Source organism: Ambystoma mexicanum, chromosome 1p, assembly GCF_040938575.1.
Source record: "Ambystoma mexicanum isolate Mex_15411 chromosome 1p, UKY_AmexF1_1, whole genome shotgun sequence".
NCBI lineage: Eukaryota > Metazoa > Chordata > Amphibia > Caudata > Ambystomatidae > Ambystoma > Ambystoma mexicanum.
The window spans coordinates 693021814-693048070 of record NC_090921.1 but is presented as its reverse complement, the minus strand read 5'-3'; the positions used below and the strand labels follow the sequence as shown (position 1 = coordinate 693048070).

Sequence of the window (26257 nt, the reverse complement as noted above, 5' to 3'; positions counted from 1 at the left end):
CCTAACCCGGTTCATCATCTTGGAGGGTTAAGTCCTTTTGATTCTACTTCTCATTTGGAAGAGGAAGAGGACAAGCCCGTCATAGAAGAGGTCAGAAAAGATTCCCTCGTGGTGGTCGAGGGAGAGGTAGTAAATCAGCCCAAGCAACAGCAGTTTTACCCTCAGCCGCCGCTTCTGCTGCCTCAAAACCACTCTGAGGCCTTAACCCACTCCTGTGGGAGGCAGACTTTCTCAGCATCTGAAAGAATGGCGGGGCATTACTTCAGATGCTTGGGCACTGGAACGGTAGCCCAAGGTTACTGCCTGCCATTTATTTTATTTATTTATTTTTTATTTTCTAAAAAGGTATTGGGATCATCTGCCGGGGAACAGCATTCGAGATCCGCTCGTTCTGCAGGAAAATTTGACTCTGCTAGAGAAAGGTGCTAAATAACCGGTACCAGTAGCGGAGAGGAACAAGGGTTGGTACTCCCTGTATTTTCTAATTCCCAAAAAGGACAGAGGATTGAGACTCATCTTGGACTTAAGAAACTTGAAAGAAGTTCCTCAGGAAGGACAAGTTCAAGATGGTTACTCTTTCTCAGGTCTTTCAGGCCCTCAAACTCCAAGACTGGATGGTGGCATTGGGCCTTCAGGATGCTTACTTTCATGTGCCTATCCCCCACAAGCACAGCAGGTACCAGGGGTTGGCGGTTGTCATTATCAATTTTCGAGTTCTGCCATTTGGGCTGATGTCCGCCTGAGGGTTTTCACCAAGTTAATAACCGTGGTAGCAGCAAGTCTCAGGGGAGGGGGTGTAGGGGATTCACGTCTACCCCTACCTGGACGATTGGCTGATCAGGGCACATTCACCTGAACAAGCCCAGGAATATCTCCACGTAACCTGCCACTCTCTCCGCAGACTGGGCTTCTCCCTCAATTACAAGAAGACGCTCCAAGTTTTTGGAGCAGTACCGGATGCTTCCTCTGGAAAAGCCTCGCCCGCGAGGTAAGGGCTAAACGCATTCTGCAGATGGTCACCAAATTCCAGAGTGTCCTGCATCTTCCGGCCTCCGATTTCTTTTTTTTTTTTTGTTCTTTTTTTTTTTTGAGGTTGCTCTGCCACATGGCATCTTGAATTTTCCTGGTGCTAGAGGCTCGCCTGAGAATGAGATCCCTCCAATGGGCTCTCAGGACACAATCGGCAGGATGTCGTACTAGCTTCAAATTCCGATCCGAGTCACACAGGATCTACTGTGTTGGGCTTGCAAGGACAACATTCTGAAGGGAGAATCTTTTTCGCAGCCATGGCCGGAGATAACAGTACTGACGGACACCTCACTCACAGGGTGGGGAGCCCATGTCAACAATCTAACAATCTGCGGTCGTTGGTCTCCATCAGAGTCCAAACTACACATCAATCTTTTGTAGTTGAGAGTGATCAGACTAGTGCTGAAGGCCTTCCTGCCCTCTGTACGGGGAAAGAATGCCCTGATAATGACGGACAACACGGTGGCCATGTACTACCTCAACAAGAGAGGAGGCGTAGGGTTACTACCACTGTGCAGATAGGCAATGCAGCTCTGGTTCTCGGCAATTCGAGAGGAATCTACCTGTCAGCAGTGGACCTAGAGGAAAATGTGGCGGCAGACTCTCTTAGCAGGCAGGGCAGCCTCCCACAAATGGGAACTAGCTCAGGAAGTCCTTCAAGAGATTGTCACCCTTTGGGGAACCCCGCAAATGGATCTGTTCGTGACCAGTGTCAACCAGAAGTGTACTGCTTCAGGGAATTTCCCCCAAGAAGAGCTCTAGAGGACGCGTTCGTAGTGGACTGTGGGTTTACACTGCTGTACGTGTTTCCTCGAGTCCCCATCATTCCTTACGTGATCAGGAGGTTGAGAAAGTTTGGGAAAACCATGATCCTAATTGCTCCAGATTGGGCCAGGAGGACGTGATATCTGGATCTTCTGGACATGTCCATCTGCCCTCCAATGTGTCTTCCACAAAGAGAGGACCTTCACTCGCGAGAGGAGGGTCGGGGTCTCCATCCAGAAGTCAAGACACTCAACCTTCACGCATGGTTTCTGAGAGGTTGAGATAAAAGGATTGGGACCTCCTGGATGACATAATGGAGGTCTTGCTTTCGGCCAGAAGGCCAGCAACAAAATCTTTGTACCGCTGCCGTTGGTGCAAGTTCAGCAGTTGGTGCAGGGATAACAATGTGGACCCTTTTCTTTGTGATACACCTATGGTGCTTTCCTTTTTATTAAACCTGGTGATCTGGGGCTCCCAGGCTATATCGAACTCTAAGGAACTATTTAAAATATTGAAAGAACAAGAGTCCGTCCCAGAACCGGCACTATCCGCCATTATTAAAAATGACGAGTGGTGTTTGGATATTCAGACCGCCATGGTTAATAAATTGGACGGTATCCGGGAATCTATAGCAACCAAAAAAGCAGCCTCGGATACACCAGATTTCAACTTAGTTAGTAACACCTTTATCAGGGATCCCAATATCCCCATCTTTGATTTTACACCTATATCAGAGGAGGAGTTGGCTTCCATTATTAATAAACTTAAGGCAACCAACTGCACCGGGGATCCCTGTGCTTCAACAATTATCAAAACCTGTCCCCCCTCTCTTGTTCAAGCCATATGTAAATTTGTAAATGCCTCGTTGCAGAACTGTTCGGTCCCAGACGATTTGAAACAAGCATGGGTCACTCCCTTATTGAAAAAACCCAGCTTGGTTCAAAACGTCCCTACAAATTATAGGCCCATAACTAACACTCCTTTCTTGCTCAAGATACTGTATCGAGTAGCATATATTCAAATAGTGCAACATCTAAATGCCCATCCTATTCTTAATCCTTTTCAGTCAGGATTCAGACAAGGGTTTGGTACGGAGACTTCGCTTCTTGACCTTAAGTCTCAGTTACTACAAAGAATGGACTCTCAAAAGATCGCTCTTTTAATCTCCCTAGATCAATCGGCAGCATTCGATCTCGTCGATCATGCCATATTAGCAGACAGGCTCATGTTAGTAGCTAACTGTTCGCAGGCCGCTACTAACTGTATACTTTCATTCCTATCCAACAGGTCTAGCAGGGTATGTGCCAACAATGCCAAAGCACCTGCAATTCAGACATTGTTTGGAGTGCCACAAGGCGCCAGTCTGTCGCCTTGCATCTATAACATCTATAACATCTTCATGTCCCCTTTCTTTGCCCATCTGGCCCATGAGGGCATCTTCTTTTCCAATTATGCAGATGACACTCAATGTGTCATCCCTCTTACAGGCCTGCATTCGGAGGATGAAAAAGAACTTAATCGCATCTTTGCCATGATAGAACAATGGATGATGTTGAATAATCTTGCACTCAATCGCAGCAAGACAGAACTCATGGTTGTAGGATCTGATAGCATCATAGCCAAATTGGACTCAACTTACAAACATTTCCAGCTGGGAGATGCTCTAATTTCCACTCTTCCCAAGGTTAAAATCCTAGGCGTGGTATTGGATCAATCACTCACGATGAATTCTTATGTGGCCAGTACCGTCTCTTCCGCCAACTATTATATTAAATTGTTATCCCATCTGCGTCCATACATCTCCCAATCCAATGCTGAGACCATCGCCCGAGCCATTATAGGCTCCAAACTAGACTACTGTTGTAGCCTATTAGCAGGCTCCAGTAAAAAAATCATCAAACGCCTTCAGGTGGTTCAGAACAGAGCTGTTAGAGTGGTATCTGGTCTTGCATACAGGGTACATGTCTCGGAGGCACGTCGAGCACTACACTGGCTGCCCGTGGAATCAAGAATCTCCTTCAGACATATGGTCATCACTTTTAAATGCCTTCAGGGCAAGATGCCCTCCTACCTGCAAAGGTACATTGGAATAAAATCTTCTGCCAGAAACCTTCGGTCCAGCAGCCCAGAGTCAAAGTCAAAAAGGCACAATGTGGTGCTTTTTCCTCAGCGGCACCGGCACTTTGGAACACTCTGCCTGACCAACTGAGAAATTCATCATCCCTGAATACATTCAAGAAGGGCCTTAAAACCTTCCTCTTCAAATAGTTACCCCTGGTTTTCAGTTACTTTTTCCATTAGATCGTTCAGCCTCTTTATCTCCCCTTTCTTCTATGTTTTTTTTGTCTGCGCCCTCACACCTATGGGTTTATGGTGCGCCATACAAATGCTATAAAAAGTAAAGTAAAGATTGGAACAATTAAAGGTTACCTGGCAGCGCTGTCTATTTTCAAGCACTCTTCAGAGGAGGATTCATATTTTAATATCCCTCGGATTGTTCAATTCCTAAGGGTCTTACTAACGTATTCTCATTAGTTCCTTTCCAAGTCCCTATATGGGATCTCAACCTGGTGTTAACATTACTAACTTGCATCCCTTTTGAGTCAATCCATTCATGCACTTTAACACTGTTAACTGTTTTACTAATAGCAATAATGACAGCCCGCAGAGTAAGCGAGTTGCAGGCACTTTCCTGTAAACCTCCACATACTGTTTTCTATAAAGACAAGGTTGTTCTCTGGGTAGAACCTTCTCTTCTACCAAATGTAGTCTCTGACTTACACTTGTCGCAAAATATCATTTTGCCAAATGTCTACCCACCTCCTCATACTGGAAAGGAGGGAAGATTACATAGGCTGGACCCCAAAAGGGCTCACAGCTTTTATAAATCAAGATTGGCAAAAAATCGTCAAAATTACCAATTAGTCATTGGCTATACAGGCCCTAAATTGGCTTTAGCTGTGACAAAACAGACCCTATCCAGATGGATCATCCTGGCTAATGGGGCATTTTACAGGTTAGCGGGCAAAGCCCAGCCGGAAGGCTTGCAAGCACATTCCACAAGGGGCATGGCAACCTCTGCTGCTCTTCAGGGAGGTGTTCCAGTAAAAGACATATGTTCAGCAGCCACTTGGTTGTCTGTTGACACTTTTATGAAACATTACTGCCTGGATTCATCTTCCAGTCAAGAAGGACAATTTGGAAAAGTGGTCCTTCATTCAGTCCATGATAACAGTTAAGACGAAATATAATTCATACTCCAACCACCAAATTATTACTGCTTTGGGAGTCTATCATAAAATGAGAAATCTGTGGGAGGACACAATCCATTGGAAGAAAAAGTTACATACCTCTGGTAACGTTCTTTCGATTGGATGTTCCTCCCACGTATTCCTCATCACCCCTCCCAGCCTTCACCACCATAGAATGTACGTGTCTTTACACTTTACGCTTTCTTGAAGCCTACGGCCTATGGTAGGTGTGGTAATTCCCCTACAGGAGGGGAAAAACAGAACTGAAGCCAACTACCGCTGCGTGTGTTATTTATAGTAATGATGATGTCGACAGTAGAACAGAGGCCCTCGAGGGACATAGATTTGACGAGATGGCACACAGCAACCCCTGTCGAAACATCTGAAGCAGCTGAAGCTGGAAGGATAATTATCATACGATGAGGAATACATGGGAGGAACATCCAATCAAAAGAACGTTACCAGGGGTAAGAAACCGGTCGTTCTCCAGCATGGGGTCTGGCATGGATTCACATGCTCGTAAATATTACCAGTCGTCGGGCTGGGAATCCTTGGTAAAAAGGAAACAGTTTCACTTTCACCTTAAAACTGTATTTCTTCTCTAAACCAATCCCTGACCTTTGGGTCTTACTGCCCCCATCCAATGACGGTCCTCTCCCTAAGCCACGCCTCTGGCAGCCATCTTTGGATTTTTACTGCATGCTTCAGTGTTGAGAGTCCTCGAGTTGCTCTCTCAGCTAATTTGTACTTTATTTTGCATAAAAAGTTCTATTTTTGTTGCATCAGAGCCTGTGTGCTCCTACCTCCATCGGCCGGCAACGGGGGATCCGTCGTCTGTGAAGTTGCGCTCCCCTCAAGAGTGGTTGCTCGGCGAAGTTTCTGGAAGGCCGTCTTGGGCCTACTTCGCGCCCTCTGACCATGACGGAGGAGAAAAACGAGGGAAGGACTCCCTTTAGGCCCTTGCTACGGAACGTCTTTGTGTGGAGGACAACGATCTAAAATGTCTATTCTGCCTGTACCCGGACCACAGCGAGGATGGGTGCGAGATATGCCTGGGCTTCTCGAAGAAAACAAAGAAAGACCGGTATAGCAGGCTGGCAGAGCAAGGCCTCTGACCTGTGCTCCGAGCCGGGTCATGCCTCAACCAGGACCGGCCGGTCCGAAGAGTGGTCTCCCTCTGTGAAGAGGTCAAAGCCTTTGAGGTCGCACCATCCGTGGGGGTCCATGATAAGGCCAAGAACTGCAAGTCCGATTCCACCGGGTTGCCGTTGATGTGGGTCCCAGGTTGGATAGGCCGCAATCACCATCGCTGTCCGTCTCCATAGCAAGCCTGCCATTGAGCTCCTCCTCAAGAGGAAGTCGTCCATCCCGGCCAAGTTACAGGACAAATCAGAAAAGCCAAGGCCGCAGGAAGAGAAGAAGGCTGTGCAGCTCAAGCAGGCTGAATCAGCGCAGCCAAAGTCGTCGCCGACATCTTCTGTGATGAGCAGCGGTAGGTGCGACTTGATGAGGGTGGCTCCTACAGTGCAGAGAGTATCCCTGCCACTGAGGCGTGACATGGCCGCCGAGGCAGCAGCAAAGGCTGCTCATGTCAAAAACACCCCTGGGTGGGGAAAGGCACCGGTACAGATCCTTGTCCAAAACCCTCAGGGAGGACACAGAAAGAGGGTGGGGGGGCGAGGAAGCCCCAAAATAGCCCTCCAAGGTTTGTGTTCAACCAATGGACATCTCATCCACCGATGACGACCAAGAGCCAGTCCATACATTCACAAGGACGACGGCTCCACACCATAGTGACTGAGATCCAGCAGAGGATAACCCCGGCACCTGTGGTGCTGCAGGCCCCCTGACCAGCCTCCGCGTACGAAGAGAAAGCGTAATCGTCCACCACATCGGGGTCAGACTCCACCAGCGGACCCAGATACACAGACAACCCCGGAAATCGATGAAGATGATGACTTCATCCCGGCAGACAACGAATCACTGCACCTGGACGCCCCTCATAGAGGCTCTCTGCCAGATGAGGTGGGATCATTCCATTCGATGTCGAGGGCCTGCGAGCTGTTCCAGCTGGTGCCTGAGGAAACCAAGAAGGAGTGCTTCTTATATCAGTGACGAGAGTCCAAGAGGAAGTCTATCATGGCAATACCCTTTTTGAATGACATTTGGGAGGAAGGCCTATCCTTCATGAAGAACCCATGCACTGCCCGAACCGAACGAGAACGATTGGAGAAGAAATGCAGGGTGTCGGACTCCGCTCCCAAGTGCTTGAGGTCACAACCGTCGCCTGACTCAGTATTTTTGGCTGCTGCAAGGAAACATTCGGCCAACCCGGTTTCATTATCAGCCCCCCACGGGACAACGAGGGGAAGAAGATGGTCGCCATGGAGAAGAAATGCTCTGGCTATCTTGGCCCGATACGACCAGGAGCTTTGGTACAAGCTGGGCACGATCCTGGAATTCCTCCTTGACGACAAGAAAATGGAGGCTCTCGCCCTCTTTCAGGAAGGGGAGGTGGCGTTGGACCATTCCATTATGGTGGCAGTGGACATCGGCAACACGGGCTTCCGTCAGATGGGAAAGAGTCTTCCTTCATCAGCAGGGATAGCTGAAGGGCACAAACTTTCACCAGGACGTTCATGCGAAGGTGCCGGACATGGCCTTTGATGGCGAAAATCTATTCGGGAAGGCGATCGACCAATTCCTTCAAGCAATAAAGACGGATACAGAGATGGCACGTTCCCGTGGCACTCTACAGCAGCATGGCTCGGCTTCTTTTTGCTCCTCCATGGGAAAATCGAGCAGATCATCCAAGGGATTCTCCACATCATACAGGCAACCTTCCTGATCCTCCACACAGGAAGCCTACAGGGTTCGCTCCTAGGCTTACGGTAGCGGAGGCCAGCGTTACCCACAAGTCAGTGTGCCGGTGCCCAAGCACTCCTGAACCGGCCAAGACGTCGGGGAGGGGGGCAGGCTCGTGCACCCTGGTGGGAGGCCGGCTGACTGGGTTTGTCAGTCAGCGAGTGGAAGGAGATCACCACCTACAGATTGGTTACCAACGCCAAGCCAGGTCCCCGTGAATCGTAGAATGACTCAGCGGTTCATACGCTACAGCGGCAGACTGCAAGCAGGTCCTGTACCCTGACAGGTTTCGGCCGCGGGACCATTTTAAAGGAAAGAAAAACTAGGCTCGTTCACAAGTGAAACTTTACCTCCAGCCAAGAGGATCAGACAGAGATTAGCCCTTGTGGCTTATACAACTTCCAATAACAGAACCTTTGGAATTAATACACCCATAGCACAAACCTCATACAGTACAGACCCCCGTCCTGATGAAGGCCGTATACCAGATGTGGCATACTAAGCCCACCCAGAAACGGCTGAAACACCGTGGTGTAGACGCACTATCCCCAACTGCAGTACATCCATGCTGCTGTACACAATGAAAAGGACTTGTTTTTGTCGAAATGTTCAAGTGATGTTGTAAATGTCCAATTGTTTATATGTTTGCCATTTTCATGCGAACTCCTTGACAAATGAAATTTGAATTTGATTTTGTCTTGCACACACAAAATGGTTGTGCTACCGAAAAACTTTTGACTCTGTGTGATGTAAATACTTTCTGTACTTTAGGTCACTGACCTCCCTTTTTCTCTTGTTGCTAACTCTGAAACGTCCATTTTATTTTGAACTGTACTAACTTTAGATAAACAATAAGATTGATTCTACAACAGAGTTTGGAAATATTTATTCTTCTTTGATGCAGAGGATGACAAAAAACAGGAATATTCTGATAGCACCTATTTCTCTTGAACCTATTCAATTGTAATCATTGTTCCCGGCTCTCATCCAGGGACACACCTCGAGTTCCAACGCAGGTGCCCTCATATTCCACCGATTCATCATCGGGAGCAGCACATCCCTTGGCTCCTGGAAGAAGTGCGAGCCATGTTACGGAAAGGGGTGATGGAGCTAGGTCCCCAACGGCTCTGGCCTCTTGAGTCTATTCCAGATACATTCTGGTCCGAAAGAAGACTGGGGGGTGGAAGGGTGAGAGGGTTGGAGAACCATCCTGGACCTGCGCTGTCTGAACAAGTACCTGAAGTCCAAAAAATTCAGGATGGTCACGTTGCAGCACATGCTTGCCCAACTGGAGGAAGGGGATTTCTTGACGTTGTTGGAGGGTGTGTACTTCCATGTCCCCATCCACAGGAAACATCGAAAGTTCCTATGGTTCGTAGTTCAAGGCCAACACTACCAGTTCAAAGCCCTACCATTCGGTTTGAAATTGGCCCCAAGAGTGTTCACAAAATGCCTGGCCCCGTTGGCGGCCCATCTGTGTCTGCAAGGCATACACGTATACCCGTACCTGGATGATTGGCTGAAATGCGCTTGCTCTCGGGAACTGGCCCAGCTACTGACGGAGCAGAGGTTCTCTGTAAACTATCTGAAGCCCTGCTTAACGCCATTGCAGAACGCACTGTTACTCTGCGCCAGACTCAACACATTGGCCTGCCTGGTGTCACCCTCGGAGGAGAAGCCATTCAAGAACTGGTGCAGGAACTGTCGTTGGCGAAGACGGCCATGGTTCGGGCCATCAAGTTGTTGCTGGGCATGATGTCTTTCTGCATCTACCCCATCCGTCTCTGCAGGTTGCAGATGCTACCCCTACAGGAATTCTTAGATGCACAATGGATACAAGTGTCGGAGTGGGATTTCAAACCCTGCCATACCAGGAGACGGGCACCTCTCTGGAAGGTTGCGGAGCTCACATCAGACGTCTACACACCAGAGGTCTGTGGCTTCCTGAGGAGAAGGATCTGCACAGCAACATCATGGAGCTACAGGCGGCAGTGTACAGGGCCCTCAAGTCTTTCCTACCGTCTCTGAAGGGCAAGGTGGTGGTGATCTTCATGGACAACCCCACCACCACCATGTTCTACTTCAGGAAGCAAGGGGGCATTCGATCCCCAGTACTCTCCAAGGAAGCTCACGGATTGTGACATTGGGCTATCGGGCAGCGAATGTTCCTTGTCCCGCTCCACCTGGCATGTATCAAGAACACCATTGCAGACTCACTCAGCAGGGAACCGCGTGCCTGCCAGGAGTGGGAACTTTGTCAGGATCAGGTGGACCGCCTGTTCGTCAAATGGGGCAGACCCCCAATCTATCTTTTTGTCGTGGCGGCAAACTCCAAATGCCAGATGTTTGCCAGCAAATTACACTAACCGAGGAGCTTGAGGAACACGTTCTCCTTCTTGTGGGAGGGTCTGTGTCTGAACGCCTTTCCCCCGTTTCCGCTCCTGCTACGTGTGATCAACACACTCAGTGTCAGTGCATGATGATAGTCCTCGCCCTGGATTGGCTGAGGTAGATTTGGTATCCAGACCTACTCAGTCTGTCGGTGTCGCCTCCAGTCAAGTTGCAGGTACTTCCGGATCTACTCACCAGAGAGGGAGGCACAATCCTCCATCACGACCCAGGATCCCTGAACCTGAAGGCATGGCTCCTGAAGGCTTAGAGTTTGGTGGTTATGCGCTGCCATCGGACTGCAGGGAGGTCCTCGCCAAAGCCAGGGCGTCGTCGACACTAAAGAGCTACGCCCATGTGGAAGCGCTCTTCTATGTGTTGCCAGTCACAGAAGATTACCCCCTCTGAGAGTCACAGCCCCACAGGTTCTTCCATACTTGCTTTCCTTGGCAACGGCTGGCCTGGCTCACGCGTCCATCAAGGTACACCTGGCGGCCTTCTCACGCTACACCAGTTCCCTGGGAAGATTCTCGCTGTGGTCCCGCAGGGTCGTCAAGGAGTCTCTCATGGGGCTTTTTCGATCTTTCCCACTGGTGAAGGTGCCCGCCCCGGCATGGGAATTCAACGTAGTCCTGACAAGATTTATGTGGGCATACTTTGAAACTATGCATCAAGCCCCACTCAAGTTTCTCTTGTGGAAGGCGACATTCCTCATGGCCATCACCTCAGCCAGATGGGTGGTTGAGATCCAGGCTCTGTCCTGCAAGCAGCCGTATCTGACTTTGACGAATCAAGGGTGGTGCTGCGTACGCACCTCTTTTATGACGAAGGTTCCGTCAGAATTCCACCTCAACAAACCTTTGGTGTTGCCCGGTTTCTTCCCGAAACCTTTGTCGCCGGTGGAGAGGACATTGCATTAGTTAGAACTTCAAGGCACGTGGAACATCCATGTAGCACGCACAAAGAGTTTTCGGAAGACTTCTCAATTGTTTGTGAACTTTGGACCTGTGAATAATGGTAAGGCCTTGTCAAGGTTTCCATCTCAAGATGACTCTCCGGCTGCATCTTGCACTGTCATTGGCTGGCTAACCGGCCTCTGCCAGGCCGCCAGAGAGCTATCCCTGTGACAACTGCGTTCTTTCTGGTGTACCCCTGCTCGACATCTGCAGGGCTGCGACGTAGAGGTCCATGCATACCTTCACAAGGTTCTACTGCGTCGATGGGGATTCCAGAGAGAGGAGTCCAGTCGGCCAGGCAGTGCTACGCAACCTGTTCGCTTCAGTAATGTCTGTTCCAGCATTAAGTGTTGATTAATTCTGTTAAGACTTTCCACCTCCCGTGGTTGCGTAATGTGTGCTGCTGTGTGTTTGTTATTCATGAGCATGTGAATCCATGCCAGAGAAGGTTTAAGTTACTTACCTGTAACTATTGTTCTCCAGCATGGGTCTGGCATGGTTTCATATGCAAACCCTCCCTAAGTCCCCTCTGCACCTCTTCTTGGTCACACTGCCACTTTACGTGCTTACCAAATGTAAAGATGGCTGCCAGAGGCAGGGATTAGGCAGAGTACTGTCATGTGATGGGGGCATTATGACCCAGAGGACAGAGGTTGGTTTAGAGGAGAAAAACAGTTTGTAAGTGAAGGTGAAACTGTTTTTTCTTGTACCAAGAGATTCCCAGCCTGACGACTGAGAATATTCATAAGCAGGTGAATCCATGCCAGACCCATGCTGGCGAACAATAGTTACAGGTAAGTAACTTAACCCTTGTTTGGTACTGGGACGAGTAATTTGTTCTGTTACTTTCCTCGTTATTCTTCCCCTGCCTCCCCAGTCCCCGTTACCTTATCCCTTCTTCAGAAACGGTCCTGGGACTCTGGCAGCAGTTCCAGTTCTTTGCTGTGGTTGCGAGTGGGCGTTCTCGGTGTCACTCGCCTGCGGTCTTCGCTCTTCTTTTCTCTTCGGTGTCTCACTATGGAGCTGCGCCCTCTGCTACAGCATCTCACTGAGGGTCTGTGTTGTTGCATGGGTCCGCTGCCCACTCTTCCAAGGTCACGCCACCATTGATTATTCTTCTCTCCAGCTTTTGAGTACGCGGACAGTTCAGCGTTAGTTCAATTGCCTGATAGCAAGTTTGGATTTCGCTGGTTCCGCGTTCTACGATCGCTCCGCTTCTTCTCAGGCGCACGTCAGAAGGGTACTTCTCCCCCACCACCCACCCCCGTTGTGGAGATGTACTGCTCTCTCTCCCTACAAACTCGTTCTTCTTGTGAGTGTTTTCCTCTCAGTCCACTCGTCTCAGTAGATTGGTCAGTTTGCATTAAAAGAAATATTTTCTTCTTCTCATGAAGAATAATCTCATTCATTATCTTCTTGGGCGCAGTCGGTTTGATAAGATTTGATAATCCCAGGTATGCCATTAAGGTTACTGGTGAAGGAAGCTCCTTACAGGAGCAGGAGTCCTTGTTCCCCAAAGGTGGATTCTCTTTTGGTGTGGTCCCACTTGCCTCGACTCCTAGGGAGGGTGCTGTAGCGTGGGCTCACCTCCCTAGCCTCACAAGGGGGGGGCTCTGCCCCTCCCCCTGGGGAGAAGGGGTGAATTCCCTCCACTTGTCACACGGGGAACAGTACACCACTCAGTACACGCCTAGGCACTCTGAAATTATTACAGTGGTGATTTTGCACAGTTTAAAAGGCTATTAACATATTCAAATTGCTTTGCTTCAGCCCAACATCTCACTAAAACACCAATGGCCCACACAGCAACCAGGAGCCATGATTATAGTTTAGAGCTTTAAACTAGGAAGTAGTATATTTTTACTAACCTGAAATTGGATGGAAAAGCTTTAAAAGCTTAAACATGATGATCTTCACTTACTTCACAGAAATTCCACTGAATAAATAAAGTTATAATTGGATTTGTATTTATTGTGAATGGACCAGTGGTATACAAGTCTATAGGTGTCGGGCATGAAAGCCACGTGATATATGGCATAGCATTTATAACTCGCCTGTACACCAGTGTTTCTAGGCGCGACAAGACAAGGAGGGGGAAACAAAGGGAGCACAAAATAACAATCTTACTAGGCCTTGTGTCATATAGATCACACAAGTGCAGGCTAGTCGGAAGTGGAGAAGTGCCGGGGTGGAGGGTAAGGGGGAAGTGCAGTTAACTTGCAAGTGCATCCAGCGGGTGACTCGTAAGTGCAGCGAGAAGGGACTTTACGGTTGCAGACACAAACCCTTAAGTCTGGAGGCAACGCAAGGACAACTAGACATGCAGGAGCCTGGGCCCGAGTTCAGAGGGTGACCAGTGCGCGGAGCAGTCTGGTGCATCAGCAGGGGAGAGGAAGAGAGAAAGTGGAAGCGAAAAAGAAGGTCTTGAGTTGCTTCCGTAACCAGAGGTGGTTCTGCTCAAGTTTGAGAGGCAGGGAGGCTGTTCCAGAGGGAAGCCTCAGCCGAGGAGATAGATCTGCCCCCAACTCTCTGCTTGGAGAAGTGTCTGGACCTCGGAGAGTTGGGGGTGGATGAGCGGAGAGCTTGAGAAGGAAGATGTTTTGGAAGAGAAAGTTGGAGGTAGAGCGGTCCCAGAAAGCCTTGTGGACGAAGCAGAGGGTCTTTAACTTGATCCTTGCAGCCACGGGGAGCCAGAGAAGAGAATTCAGAGGTGGAGAGATATGATCCCTGGGCTTGAGGCCAAGGACAAGTCTTGCAGTCCTGTTCTGGATAAGTTGTAAAGGTCAAAGAGTAGTGGCAGGTAGATTTAGAAAGAGGCTGTTGCAATAGTCCAGCCTAGAGAGGACCAGCGTTCTTGAGACGTTGAGCTTGTGGGGGAAAGTGAGAATACGTCCTGAGCAGGTTGAGCTGATAGTTTGACTTCTTGGAGACATCAGATATGTGAGGCGAGAAGGAGAGGGTGGAGTTGAAGATGACGCCAAGGTTCTTAGCCTTGCATGAAGGAAAAGGAAGCAGGCCCAGACTGGGCAGCCAATGAGGGTAAACGAGGGAGCTGGGTGGCCCAATGAGGAGGATCACCGTTTAACTGGCATTAAGGCACAGATCATTGGCGGCATTGGAGTAGAAAGTAGCGATGCGGTAGGAAAGAGGTGCCAGGTAGTGGTTGAAGAGCCAGGGAGAGAGGTTAGACCCCTGGGGAACACCACAAGTAGAGAGAGATAGAAGAGAGGAAAGACCCCAGTTGAACCTGAGAGGATCGGTCAGTGAGAAAGGAGGGCAGTCAGGCCAGGACTTGATGTAATACGAAGGTTGTCGCAGAGGCGTTTGAGCAGGATGGCATGGTTGACTTTGTCAAAAGCGGAGGATAGATCGAGGAGAATGAGGACAGAAGGGAGATTACAGTTGAGATTAAGCTGGGAGATGGCCAGCTTTTCCAAGAGATTTCCCAGGTAAGGAGTGATGGAGATCGGGCAATCGTTTGCCGGAGAGGACGGATCGGTGGCCGAGGGCTTCTTTAGAAGGGGGTGCACAAGGGAGTGCTTATGGGAGGGTGGAAAGTTGCAGTGGGAAAGGAGTGATGGCAGAAATCGGTCAAGGCTGTCGATGTGGTCGTTGATGGTTCTGGATGAGCAGGGCAGAACCTGCTTTGATGAGACTTTTCATAGATTGGACATAAACATCGTCTTGGGTGAACAGGCAAAATGAGCAGAAAGTAGGAGAGTCTGCCTCAGACAGGCCAGGAGTGGTAGAGGAAGAGTAGGTAGAGGAAGAGAGGGTGGACAGGATGTCCTGAGTTTTAGTGGTAAAATGAGAGGCCAAAGCTGTGCAGAGGGCCTGGGAGGAAACCAGAGAGGCAGAGACTGCAGCAGGATTGGCCAGCTCCTTGCAGATTCTGAAAAGTTCAGCCGAGTTGTTAGATGCCGCATAGATACAGGCTTGGATGTAGGCTCTCTTCTTAGAGTGGACAGAGAGTCTGTACTGCCTTTGGTGCAGGTGGCAGGCCAGTTTGTCAGGCGGTGCGCCTGATGCCCTCCACTTCCTCTCCGCTTCCCTACATTTGCGTTTAAGGGCGGCGAGGTTGGAATCGAACCAAGAGTTGCACTTGGATTTGGGCTTCAAGTGGATCCTCATGACTGGGTGTGAAGAGGTGTCCCTGGCAGCCATGGGCTCCCACAGGGAGATCGCGCAAAAAGCCTCAATTCCCTTCAAGGTACGACCTGCCTACGGAATGATGAAAGCCTGTGCTTTCACACCTGAGTGGCAAGGATACGGCGGCGCTGCAGCACCTGCAGCGTCAGAGTTCTGCAGAGGTATAAAAACCGGGGCTACAACACCTGCGACACCCAAAAGCCACAGTAATCCACCTCCTATTGATAACAACCATCCCCAAACACAAGATGCAGTAGGGTCTACGACAAAACACCCTAATAGGTAACTGAATCAATGCCACGAGGCTGGGAACCTCACGAAACATCCACACCTCTGGACTACCGCTCTCACAATGCTCACTGCAACAAGGGCCCCTGCTTCCCAGGTGCCGGACAGTAGAAAGACCTGTCCAAATAAGCATAAATAATATCGGAACCTACCTTATCTGGAGTCACAGAGACAATACCCCTCTGGGTCCATGGCCACGGAGACCCAAAGGTTGAGTGGCGAGCAGGTTGGGAACGGTGCAGGGTGGGAGATGTGGCTGTTAATTGGAATGGCGTCCTGTCCCGGGAAGGGGGAAGTGCACACTGCGGTAACACAGCGAACAGCTAATTGGAGGGGAGGTGAAACGGGGCCAATAAAAGATAATCACAAGAACTTTGGCGTCTTCAGTGTTCTCTCGTTTGATCAGACGGACGACTGCAAGGAGTGGGGTGAAGACTACGCAGGCTTCCACTGGGCGTATTAGGACAAGGACCACTTGAAGCTGTGGACTGCCATACTCTCATCCCGAGTACAGAGGGGAAAGCCTGATGCTTCGCTGAAACACCCTTATTTCTTTTCCTGGATGTTGTTCTTTCCCTTACACGGTCTGCCGTGTATCCTGTTTTTCCTGAATAGAGGACTTTTTGTTGGTAAACGCGTACCGTCTCCCGCCTAATATCTAAAACGGGGGCAAGGACATCCAGAGTGTAAGAGATGGAGAGATGAAGGTTAGCAAGGGCTCTGTCAGGGTGTGAGCCAGCCAAAGATGCAGGAGGAGAGAAAGTAGCAGCGAAAGCCTTAACTGACACACGCTTCATGGGTCAGATGACCGAGAAGGTAGGTGGCACTGCTGGAGTCGGCTTGACCTGTGGGGAAGAGGGAGATGTGGGAAGAAAGGAGAAAGTGATCACTCCAAGAGAGAGGAGTGGTGAGAGGGTTAGAGCAGGGGAGGTCTGAGGAGATCAGAACATCCAAGGTGTGCCGTGCAGAGGCAGTCGGGCCAGAGAGAAGAATAGAGGGAGAGTGAATCACAGCATCCAGGTTGATGTTCAAGTCTCTGAGGAGGAGAAGTTGAGAGGTAGAGGCAAGGAGCGAGGAGGAGAGGTCAGCCCACTCTTGAGAGGAAGAGGGCGACCTGGCCAGGTGGCCTGTAGATAGTGGCCACAGTGAGAGAGAGAGGCCAGGAGAGATGGAGAGCAAAGGAGTAGTCGTCCTGCATTGGAATGATTGAAGCAGGGATCCACTCTGGGAAAGTCAAGGCTACACTCCCACTGGGACGCGTGGTTCTCCAGCATGGGGTCTGGCATGGATTCACATGCTCATGAATATTCCCCGTCGTCAGGCTGGGAATCCTCGGTAAAGAAAAATCAGTATCAGTTTCGTTTCTGATCTGTCTTTCGTAGTACTAACCAATCACTGATCTCTGCGTCATACTGACCACAGCCAATGACTGCCCTCTACCTAAGCCCCGCCTCTGGCAGCCATCTTCAGATTTTTACTGCACGTTCAAGTGTTGGGAGTCCTCGTGCTTAGCTCTCGAGCTTTTACTGCGTGTTTCGTGCTTTTTCAGGTGAATTTTTACATTTTTTCGGTTAATCGAGCCTCAAGCTCCACCGTTTCTACTCCCGTTAACGGCTACCCGTTACGGGATTTTCCTACGCCCCTCAAGGGTGAAGATTTCGTCGAATCAACTTCTTGGAGGATTCCAGAAGATTCGCGGCCTACTTCGAGATGGCCCAGGACGCGAGTTTGTCACCCGGACCCAAGCTGTTTCGCAGCTGCCCTGGATGCGGGCTGCAGAATGTGTTTAAGGAAGACGAACATTTGCGATGCCTCTACTGTCTTCATGGGGACAAGACTCATGTAGAGAAGGACTGCCAGTTCTGCAAGAACTTGTCGGAGCGGACCATGAGGGACCGTCGATCCCGTCTCGCCAGCTGGTTGGAGAAGGGCTCAACGGGTGAGAAGAAGAAGAAAGGGTCCGAGCGGGCTTCTAAGTCCTGTGCGGGCGCCCCGGCGACAGGGGCCCAACACCAGGCCAAGCGCCGCGAGTCCGCTGGCTCCGGAAGCACCGAAAGGTCGGGCTTTTCGGTCGCCAGGCAGGGCGCGCCTTCCCAGGCACCGTCAACCACGAGCCAGCGCTCCGGTTCGGGGAAGAGGAAGTCCGAGACCCCGGGTAAGCTTCGGGAGAAGCCCTGTCCGATCTCGGAAGAGGGGGAGCGTGGCGTCGCCCCTCCCTCAAAGGAGAAGGCCTGGGACGCACCTAAGGTGGTGAAGGCCCCTACCCAGCAGGCAAAGGCCTCTATCGAGGCGATTGTGGCGACTCTGGCCAAGCCGGCAGAGACCCCGTCAGCGGAGACTGCCTCCGGGACTAGAGTTTCCCTGCCGCCAAGGAGGGAATCCTCTTTTCAGCCCATCGTCATGGCCACCATGATGGAAGAAGCGAGGGGGGGCATGATGGCCTCCTCGAGCTTGGAGTCAGCCTGGGAGGAGGAACTGACCGAGGCCGTGAGGAATCACGAAGTCCAATTCCAGAAGGTTCAATCCCGTAAGGAAGATCCTCGGGAGATAACCGAGGAAGGCGACAATGGCGAGGAAGAGCAGCCTTCCCTTCCGGCGCAGCCGGAACCTAGGCCTCAGGATAGCTCGGCGGCCATTTTGTCTGCGATCCAGTCCTTATGCTCTGAGATAGGCCGGAGGACCCACAACCTGGCCCGTCGGGAAGTCCTCAGAACAAACGACGGAGGACCCAACCCTCTCCTCCACTCGCCCCCGTAAGGCCTACAGTTCCCTCCTCATCCTCCCACGAGTCGGGAGATGACGGTGCGATGGGCTCGACGACGGGTTCTGAGGGCGACGGCGACGGAACGGGTCTCCCGTCGCACGGGCCTCGCCACCCGACGAGATTGGCGCATTCCACGCCATGATCGCCAGGGCGTCCGAATTGTTCCAGCTCTGCCCGGAGGAGCAGAAAAAGGGAGGTTTCCTCTATCAGCGCCGGGAGGCCAAGAGGAAGACTGTCATCGCGGTGCCTCTAATCGATGACATCTGGGAGGAGGGCCTGTCGGTTCTCAAGAACCCCTCCACGGCACCAGCCAAACGGGACCGGTACGAGAAGAAGTACTGGGTCCCAAAAAACCGCTCCCCTGTGCCTCAGGGCCCAGCCAAAGCCAGACTCGGTCGTCTCGGCGGCAGCGAAGAAGAAAGCGGCAGGGTCAGGAGCCTCGACGTCGAATTCCCCATCGGACGGCGAGGGAAAGAAGTTGGACGCCATGGGGCGGCGGGTCATTTCGTCGGCGGCGACGACGATCAAAGCGGCCAACGCCCTGGCGATCGTGGCCCGTTACGACAGGGAGCTCTGGTTTAAGCTGGCCCCCATATTGGACTTCCTACCGGACGACAAGAGGTCCGAGGCCCTGGAAATACTTCAGGAAGGCGAGGTGGCGTCGGACCACGCCATAACGGTGGCAACCGATATTGCCGATACCGGGTTCCGCCAGCTGGGCAACGGTGTTTGCCTAAAACGACGGGGTTGGCTCCGGGCGACCGACTTCCGTCAGGACGTCCAGACCAGGGTGTTGGACATGCCGTTCGACGGCAGCAACTTGTTCGGGAAGGCGGTGGACGAATCCCTCCAAGCCATAAAGACGGAGACGGCCCGCGCCCTGGGAGCCCTTCAGCAACGACGGCCCTTTCGGAGCTCTGGAGGCAGACAGGGTGCCTCCAAGGGATCCAGCGGTGGCTCGTCGTCCTACCGCCAGGCGGCACGCTCCTCGTCTCAGGAGGCCTACAGGGGTCGCGGCAAGCAGGGAGCGCCTCGCCGCCGTCTGCAAGGTGGCCAGGGCGGCAAGGCCACCACCTCCAAGCGGGACTGAACCGGCCGTGGTTTCGGGCCCCCACCGAAGCACCTCGGTGGGAGGCCGGCTGACGAAGTTTGTCGGCGTGTGGAAGTCCATCTCCACCGACCGTTGGGTGCTGGATAACCTGGCAAGAGGACACTCTATCAAATTCCTGAAGAAGTGCCCTCACGTTCCACCTGTGGCCAGGAAGGAAAGTCACATCCTGCAACTGCTGTTGGAAGTACAGGCAATGCTCAGGAAAGGCGCCATCGAGCTTGTCCTGAAGAGACTCCGGGGCTCTGGGGTGTACTCAAGGTACTTCCTCGTCAGGAAGAAGACGGGCGGCTGGCGCCCCATCCTGGACCTTCGTCGTTTGAACAAATACATCAGGTCACAAAAGTTCAGGATGGTCACCCTCCAGCACGTACTGGGACAGCTGGAGGAAGGCGACTTTCTATCGTCGTTGGACCCGTAGGATGCATACTTCCACGTTCCCATCCTCAAAAGTCACCGAAAGTTCCTCAGGTTCGTTGTCCAGGGACGCCACTACCAATTCCGAGCACTGCCGTTCGGATTGAAGTCGGCCCCCAGGGTCTTTACCAAGTGCCTAGCACCTGTGGCGGCGCAGCTGCGCCTGCAGGGGATTCACGTCCACCCCTACCTGGACGACTGGCTCATCCGCTCAAGGACGAGGGAACTCGCCGTCGAACACACTGCGAGGACCGTCCAGCTACTCACAGACCTGGGATTCGCCATAAATTACCCAAAGTCCCACCTGGTGCCGTCGCAGGTGGCCCTGTTTCTGGGAGCGAAGCTCGATACAGTGAGGCGCCTGGCGGCACGGTCGGAAGAACGGACGAAGATCATTCTAGGCAAAGTGCAGCGCGACGTGGCCAGGGTGAGGTCCATCAAGTCCCTCCTGGGGATGATGTCCTCTTGCATCTACCTGGTGCGCCTCTGCAGACTACGGATGCGCCCTCTTCAAGAATTTCTCGACGCCCGTTGGATGCAGGCGACGGGCACCTTCGAAGACAGGGTCCCCCTCAACGAGGTGTTCCGGCAGGCGATTCAGTGGTGGGGCGTTCGAGCGCACCTCACGGCGGGCAAGGACTTTCAGACGCCGCCGTACCAGGAGACGGTGACGACGGACGCCTCCCTGGAAGGTTGGGCGCCCACACCGGAGTTCTCCACGCAAGAGGCCTCTGGCTCCTGGAGGAGAGGCTCCTGCACATCAACGTCCTGGATCTCCGAGCCGTGTTCTAGGCTCTCAAATCGTTCCTCCCGTCGCTCAAGGGCAAGGTGGTGCGGATCTTCACGGACAACACCACGACAATGTTTTACATACGGAAGCAGGGAGGCACCAGATCCCCAGCCCTATCCAAGGAGGCACAGGATCTGTGGCACTGGGCGGTCGGCCAGGGGATGTTCCTGGTTCCCTTCCACCTGGCAGGAGAAAGAAACACCATTGCCGACTCGCTCAGCAGGGAGCTGCGCGCATGTCACGAGTGGGAACTGCACCAGGATCAGGTGGATCAACCCTTCCGATGATGGGGCAAACCCCAAATCGACCTGTTTCCAACAGCGACAAGCTCGAAGTGCAAGAGGTTCGCCAGCAGGTTTCCCCAGCCGAGAAGCATGGGCGATGCGTTCTCGTTCCCCTGGGACGGCCTATACCTGTATGCGTTCCCTCCGTTGCCGTTGCTGCTTCGACTCATCAACCAGCTCAAGAGGTCCCGGTGCAGGATGATCCTCGTCGCACCGGCGTGGCCGAGGCAGATCTGGTTCCCGGACCTTCTGGACTTGTCAACGTCCCCTCCCATCAAGCTGTCGGCGGACGCGGACCTTCTCTCCAGAGAAGGAGGCGCCATCTTCCACCACGACCCGGCGTCGCTGAACCTGCAGGCTTGGCTCCTGCAGCGCTAGAGTTTGGAGGCTACGATATACCGGCCGAGTGCAGAGAGGTTCTTGCAAAGGCCAGGGTGTCCTCGACTCTCAAATGCTACGGTCATAAGTGGAAGAGGTTCTCTATCTGGTGCCAAGCACAGAAGATCAACCCCCTACGGATTAAGGCCCCTCAAGTGCTGCCGTACCTGCTATCGCTGGCAAAGGCTGGGCTAGCCCATGCCTCCATTAAGATTCATCTGGCGGCGATCTCCAGATATACCAGAACCACAGGACGGACGTCCCTGTGGTCCCATCGACTGGTTAAAGAGTTTATGAAAGGACTGTTCCGGTCGTTCCCGCCGGTGAAGGCCCCGTCCCCGGCGTGGGAACTTAACGTGGTGCTGACCAGGCTCATGGGGCCCCCATTCGAGCCGATGAGTTTGTGTCATGGAAGACTGCATTCCTGGTGGCCATTACCTCCGCACGACGAGTGGGAGAGATCCAGGCCCTGTCCTGCAAAGCACCGTACTTGACTTTCCATGCCTTGAGGGTGGTGCTTAGGACGCACCCCTCCTTTATGCCCAAGATGCCATCGGACTTCCATCTTAACAAGCCCTTGGTGTTACCTGTTTTCTTCCCGTCTCCTTCGTCGCCGGCCGAGAGGACTTTGCACTCGCTGGATGTGGCTAGAGCGCTGAAGTTCTACGTGGACCGCACGAAGAGTTTTCGGAGGACATCACAGCTATTCGTGAACTTTGGACCTGTGAATCAAGGGAAGCCTCTCTCGAAGTCTTCTATTTCCAGATGGCTCTCCGGCTGCATCATGCACTGCCACCGGTTGGCTAACCGACCGCTGCCAGGCCGTCCGAGAGCCCATTCGACCAGAGCGATCGCTGCTACTACGGCGTTCTTATCTGGTGTGCCCCTGCTGGACATCTGCAGGGCTGCTACGTGGAGGTCGACGCACACCTTCACGAGATTCTACTGCTTCGATCGGGATTCCAGGGAGGAGTCCAGGGTCGGCCAAGCAGTGCTGCGCAACCTGTTCGCTTAAGGTGAGCCTGGTGAGGAGGTAAGAGTTGCTTAATGTTGAGTTTTTTGTACTGCTTAATGTTGAGCCTTTTGCCACCCCCCGTGGTTGTGCATGTGTGTACTGCTATTTACTCTTATATTCATGAGCATGTGAATCCATGCCAGACCCCATGCTGGAGAAGGAACAAGTTTACCTGTAACTGTTGTTCTCCAGCATGGGTCTGGCATGGATTCACATGCGAACACTCCCGCCTACCCCTCTGCGGCTCTTCACTTGGTCATACTGCCACTTCACGTGCTACCAAATCTGAAGATGGCTGCCAGAGGCGGGGCTTAGGTAGAGGGCAGTCATTGGCTGTGGTCAGTATGACGCAGAGATCAGTGATTGGTTACTACTACGAAAGACAGATCAGAAACGAAACTGATACTGATTTTTCTTTACCGAGGATTCCCAGCCTGACGACGGGGAATATTCCTGAGCATGTGAATCCATGCCAGACCCATGCTGGAGAACAACAGTTACAGGTAAGTAACTTGTTCCTTCTAGGTTCCGAGAGGATCTTGTAGCCATCAGGAAGGAGAGTGTCGAAACTTGTGACAGAGCTGGCTGTGAACTAAGTCTCTGTGAGACCGAGTACATCCAAATCAAGCTCTTCCAGGAGACGGAAGATGTCAGAGGAGTGTTTGACAGCTGAACGAGAGTTGAGAGTAGTGATGTGGAGCATGTTGCCACATTTGAAGGACATCCGGGGAGAGGTACACCCTGTGGAAGTGTTGGAGGTGCCTGAAGATGGGCAGACAAGGCAGGGTAGTCAGAGAAGAGGGGAGGGGTGGCAGAGGTGGGAGGCAGAGAAGCAGCAGGGGATGCATGTTGCAGAGGAAGGAAGCGTCTGTCAAAGGGGAGGAGTTTGGTCTGAGGGCCTTGGACCAAGACAGTGCCATTTAAGTAGACATTAATGATGGTTTTAGAGGAGTGAAGGGGGCCCACAGGGCCTCCTACCGGGTGCCACCAATAATGGGAGAAGAGGAAAAAGGAGAGGGAACAGAGACCATATGGGGAGAACATAGAGAGAGACTTGGAGAGGGAACGACAAAGAGGTTTGTCTGGATGAAGCACTGGTATAGGCATCGGCGATAGGGAGGCCTGGGTTGGAGACCTGGATGTCCCTTTTGAGCTTCGTTCTGCCAGACTTGATGAGAGGGATAGGATAGTCGATAGAAAAGCAGTTAGGAAAGATAAACACCATAGGGGGAGCAGGAGGAAAGAGGGGAATGGGGGCGTTGGGAGAGGGGAGCCCAGGCAGGGGAGGGTGGTAGGGGAGGACGAGCAGGTGGGGGTTGGAGAGGCAGACAGGAGGGAGGCACCGGGGGGGCGGCACACAAGGGATGGGAGCACAACAAAGAACAAGAATGGACCTACAAATCAGATGCAGTACAGAAGCATCTGCGAAGAACAGAGCACAACTGGGGAACCTAGTAGTAGAGAATGCAGATGTAGTACAGAACCAAGGCATAGCACAACAGGGAACCTGGAAGTAAAGAATGCAGATGCAATACAGGACTAAAAGCAAAACACAGAGGTCAGCAGGGAACATAGAAGTGAAGAATGCAAACCGTGGATAGCAGCACACCATCAAGAACTGTATAGAGCATACACAAAGTCAATACAGTCATCAAGGCACAGAACACAAGAGGAACCTAGAAGAACAATGCAGGCAATGTATAGTAATGCCAGAAAAACAGTGGAGCACGAGACTGTCAGAATAGTGCACAATAGATCGAAGAGGGAAGGCCTGAGTTGCGAGAGGAAGGAAGGGAAAAGCAAGGGGGCGGGGGGCAGAACAGGATTCAGGGATCTACAATGCGAGGGAGCGCATGCGGCTAGAGAAGCAAGGGAGCGCACGCAGCCAAGTTGTAAGGGAGAGCACGCACACGCAAACAGGATGAGGGGACCTACGATGCGAGGGAGCGCACATGGCTAGGGAAACAAGGGAGCGCGTGCGGCCCGAGTTGAAGGGAGGGCACGAAGAGGGGAGACGCAAGCGCGTGGGGGTGGGAGGATCGGTTGCAGGGGAGCAATACGTATGAAAGAGGGGGATGTGGCTCCAGGTTAGGGGGGCTGTGTGGAGTCAAACAAAGCCAACACTCCCCGAAACTCTGACATTGTAGCCGCAGACAGGAAGGTGAGATTGTCGGTGCTCAGTTTTCGCAGCTACCCCATCACTGCCAAACACCTGCGTTGCTCAATACTTCAGCCTTGTCCTGCGAGGGCTTTGCCGCAGAGGGTCTGTACCTTGGTTCTTATAGGCACGGAAGCGTGGACATAGCGAAGCATGCTATGTATAATCGGGCAGCGTCTCCTGCGAACTGTGCTTACAGAGTTATTTCTCCTTTTAACCTAGTAGTTTGTGGCTGATGGAGACCGCCACAGTAACTACCCCCTCATCCTGGCTCTGCCTCTCACACGCTGTCTGTCTTGGCACATCTTCACTCTTATATTCAAAATCCTTGTGCGTTTTTTGCTGTTTTTCTTACCTGATGTTTTGCAAAGTGTTTCTCACAGTTTCTGTCTCACCATATTGGCTCTCTTTTTATCCCTGTCTCTTAGAAAAGAAGCTGAATACAAGCAGCACACAAGCAGCTGACTTCGCAGTGCCCGAGAGCTTCCTTGCCCAACTGCAGGATTTGACTGGGTGCTTCCAAGAGGACATTTCATGTGAGCGCTGCATGTTGTAGGAGAGGTTTCTGGCTATAAAGGGCACTGCATTTAAGGGGTGCATTACCTTCCGCTGGGAATTCTAGATCTTTAGCACAATGGAGGTGCTTTGCAAATCCATTTTGTGGAAGTGTGGTACATACTTTGGGGTGACCAGGGTGCACAGCTGAAACGTTTCTAGTATTTGGTTAATTATATGTGTGGGTCTGGCCATTCATCTGCAACATTCCAGATGTTTCCCATATTGGATGGATTGCATTTTTTGTTTTATCTAGCACTTGCTGCTGCAGTTTGGCGACTTTTGTAATGCATTTCTCTTATTACCCACACATTCATTGGTACTACCGACTCCTACAGCTACCGGGAACATACATTTTTTCAGGATGCGTCTGTACGATGTTGAAAGCTCATGTCCAATTCTTTTTTATAATTCTCTTGATTTGTGTGGCACAGACTCTCAGATTGCATGACCTCACTTCCCATACCAGTTTTGCCTTGTGTCTCGTCCTTTACAAACACCAGATTGTGTTCTTAAACTGGATTTGCTTCTTGTTCAACAGTGTTTGTAACAAACAAAATCGCCAGTCTGGGGTTGCAAGTGGCACTGCAAGTTCTACATCGAAAGCTGCCCATGGTCTGCAGCGTGCTGTGTGATGATGTGATTAGGTACCTGGCATCACGAAATCCCTCAGCAGCCGGCAGGTATTTTCTTTTTTCTCTCATTTAAAGGCTTTCATGGACATCAGAACGATTCGCATTTGGGCTACAGGGGCAAACATTGTGTACACGGTATAACGGTCAGTTACCGTTAAGTGATTGGCATCCAGCTATCTTGCTACAGCTGTGAGCTTGTCAATGCGTTGCTGAAGCTTTGTGCATAAATGCTCTCCTCCCAGAAGTGCTGTTTGCAGTGTCGAATTTCTAAATCGGAGCCTGGAGAAGAACAACCAAACTGAAAACGTCTTGATTAACTTTCTTTTTCAAGTTTTGTTATTCTTTGTATTTTTTCAAACGGCCTTTTATGGATGTTATTTAATGTTTGCCTGCGTTTATGGTATCACACCGAAATAATGTACTTGAATTTGTTGGATATGAGCACAGCAAAGCAGCATTGAT

The 26257-nt window shown here is 51.6% G+C and overlaps 1 protein-coding gene across 4 annotated transcripts in view; it reads left to right on the top strand.

The window, feature by feature from the left end:
- The window catches only part of NOP9 (NOP9 nucleolar protein), a 466866-nt gene that overhangs the window by 59827 nt on the left and 380782 nt on the right, over positions 1–26257 (top strand). For all 4 annotated transcript variants that reach the window (XM_069649902.1, XM_069649900.1, XM_069649887.1 and 1 more), the window contains exons 4-5: positions 25034–25141; positions 25702–25843. In XM_069649902.1, the coding sequence (XP_069506003.1) occupies positions 25034–25141; positions 25702–25843 (250 nt within the window). The remainder of the gene's footprint in view (positions 1–25033; positions 25142–25701; positions 25844–26257) is intronic.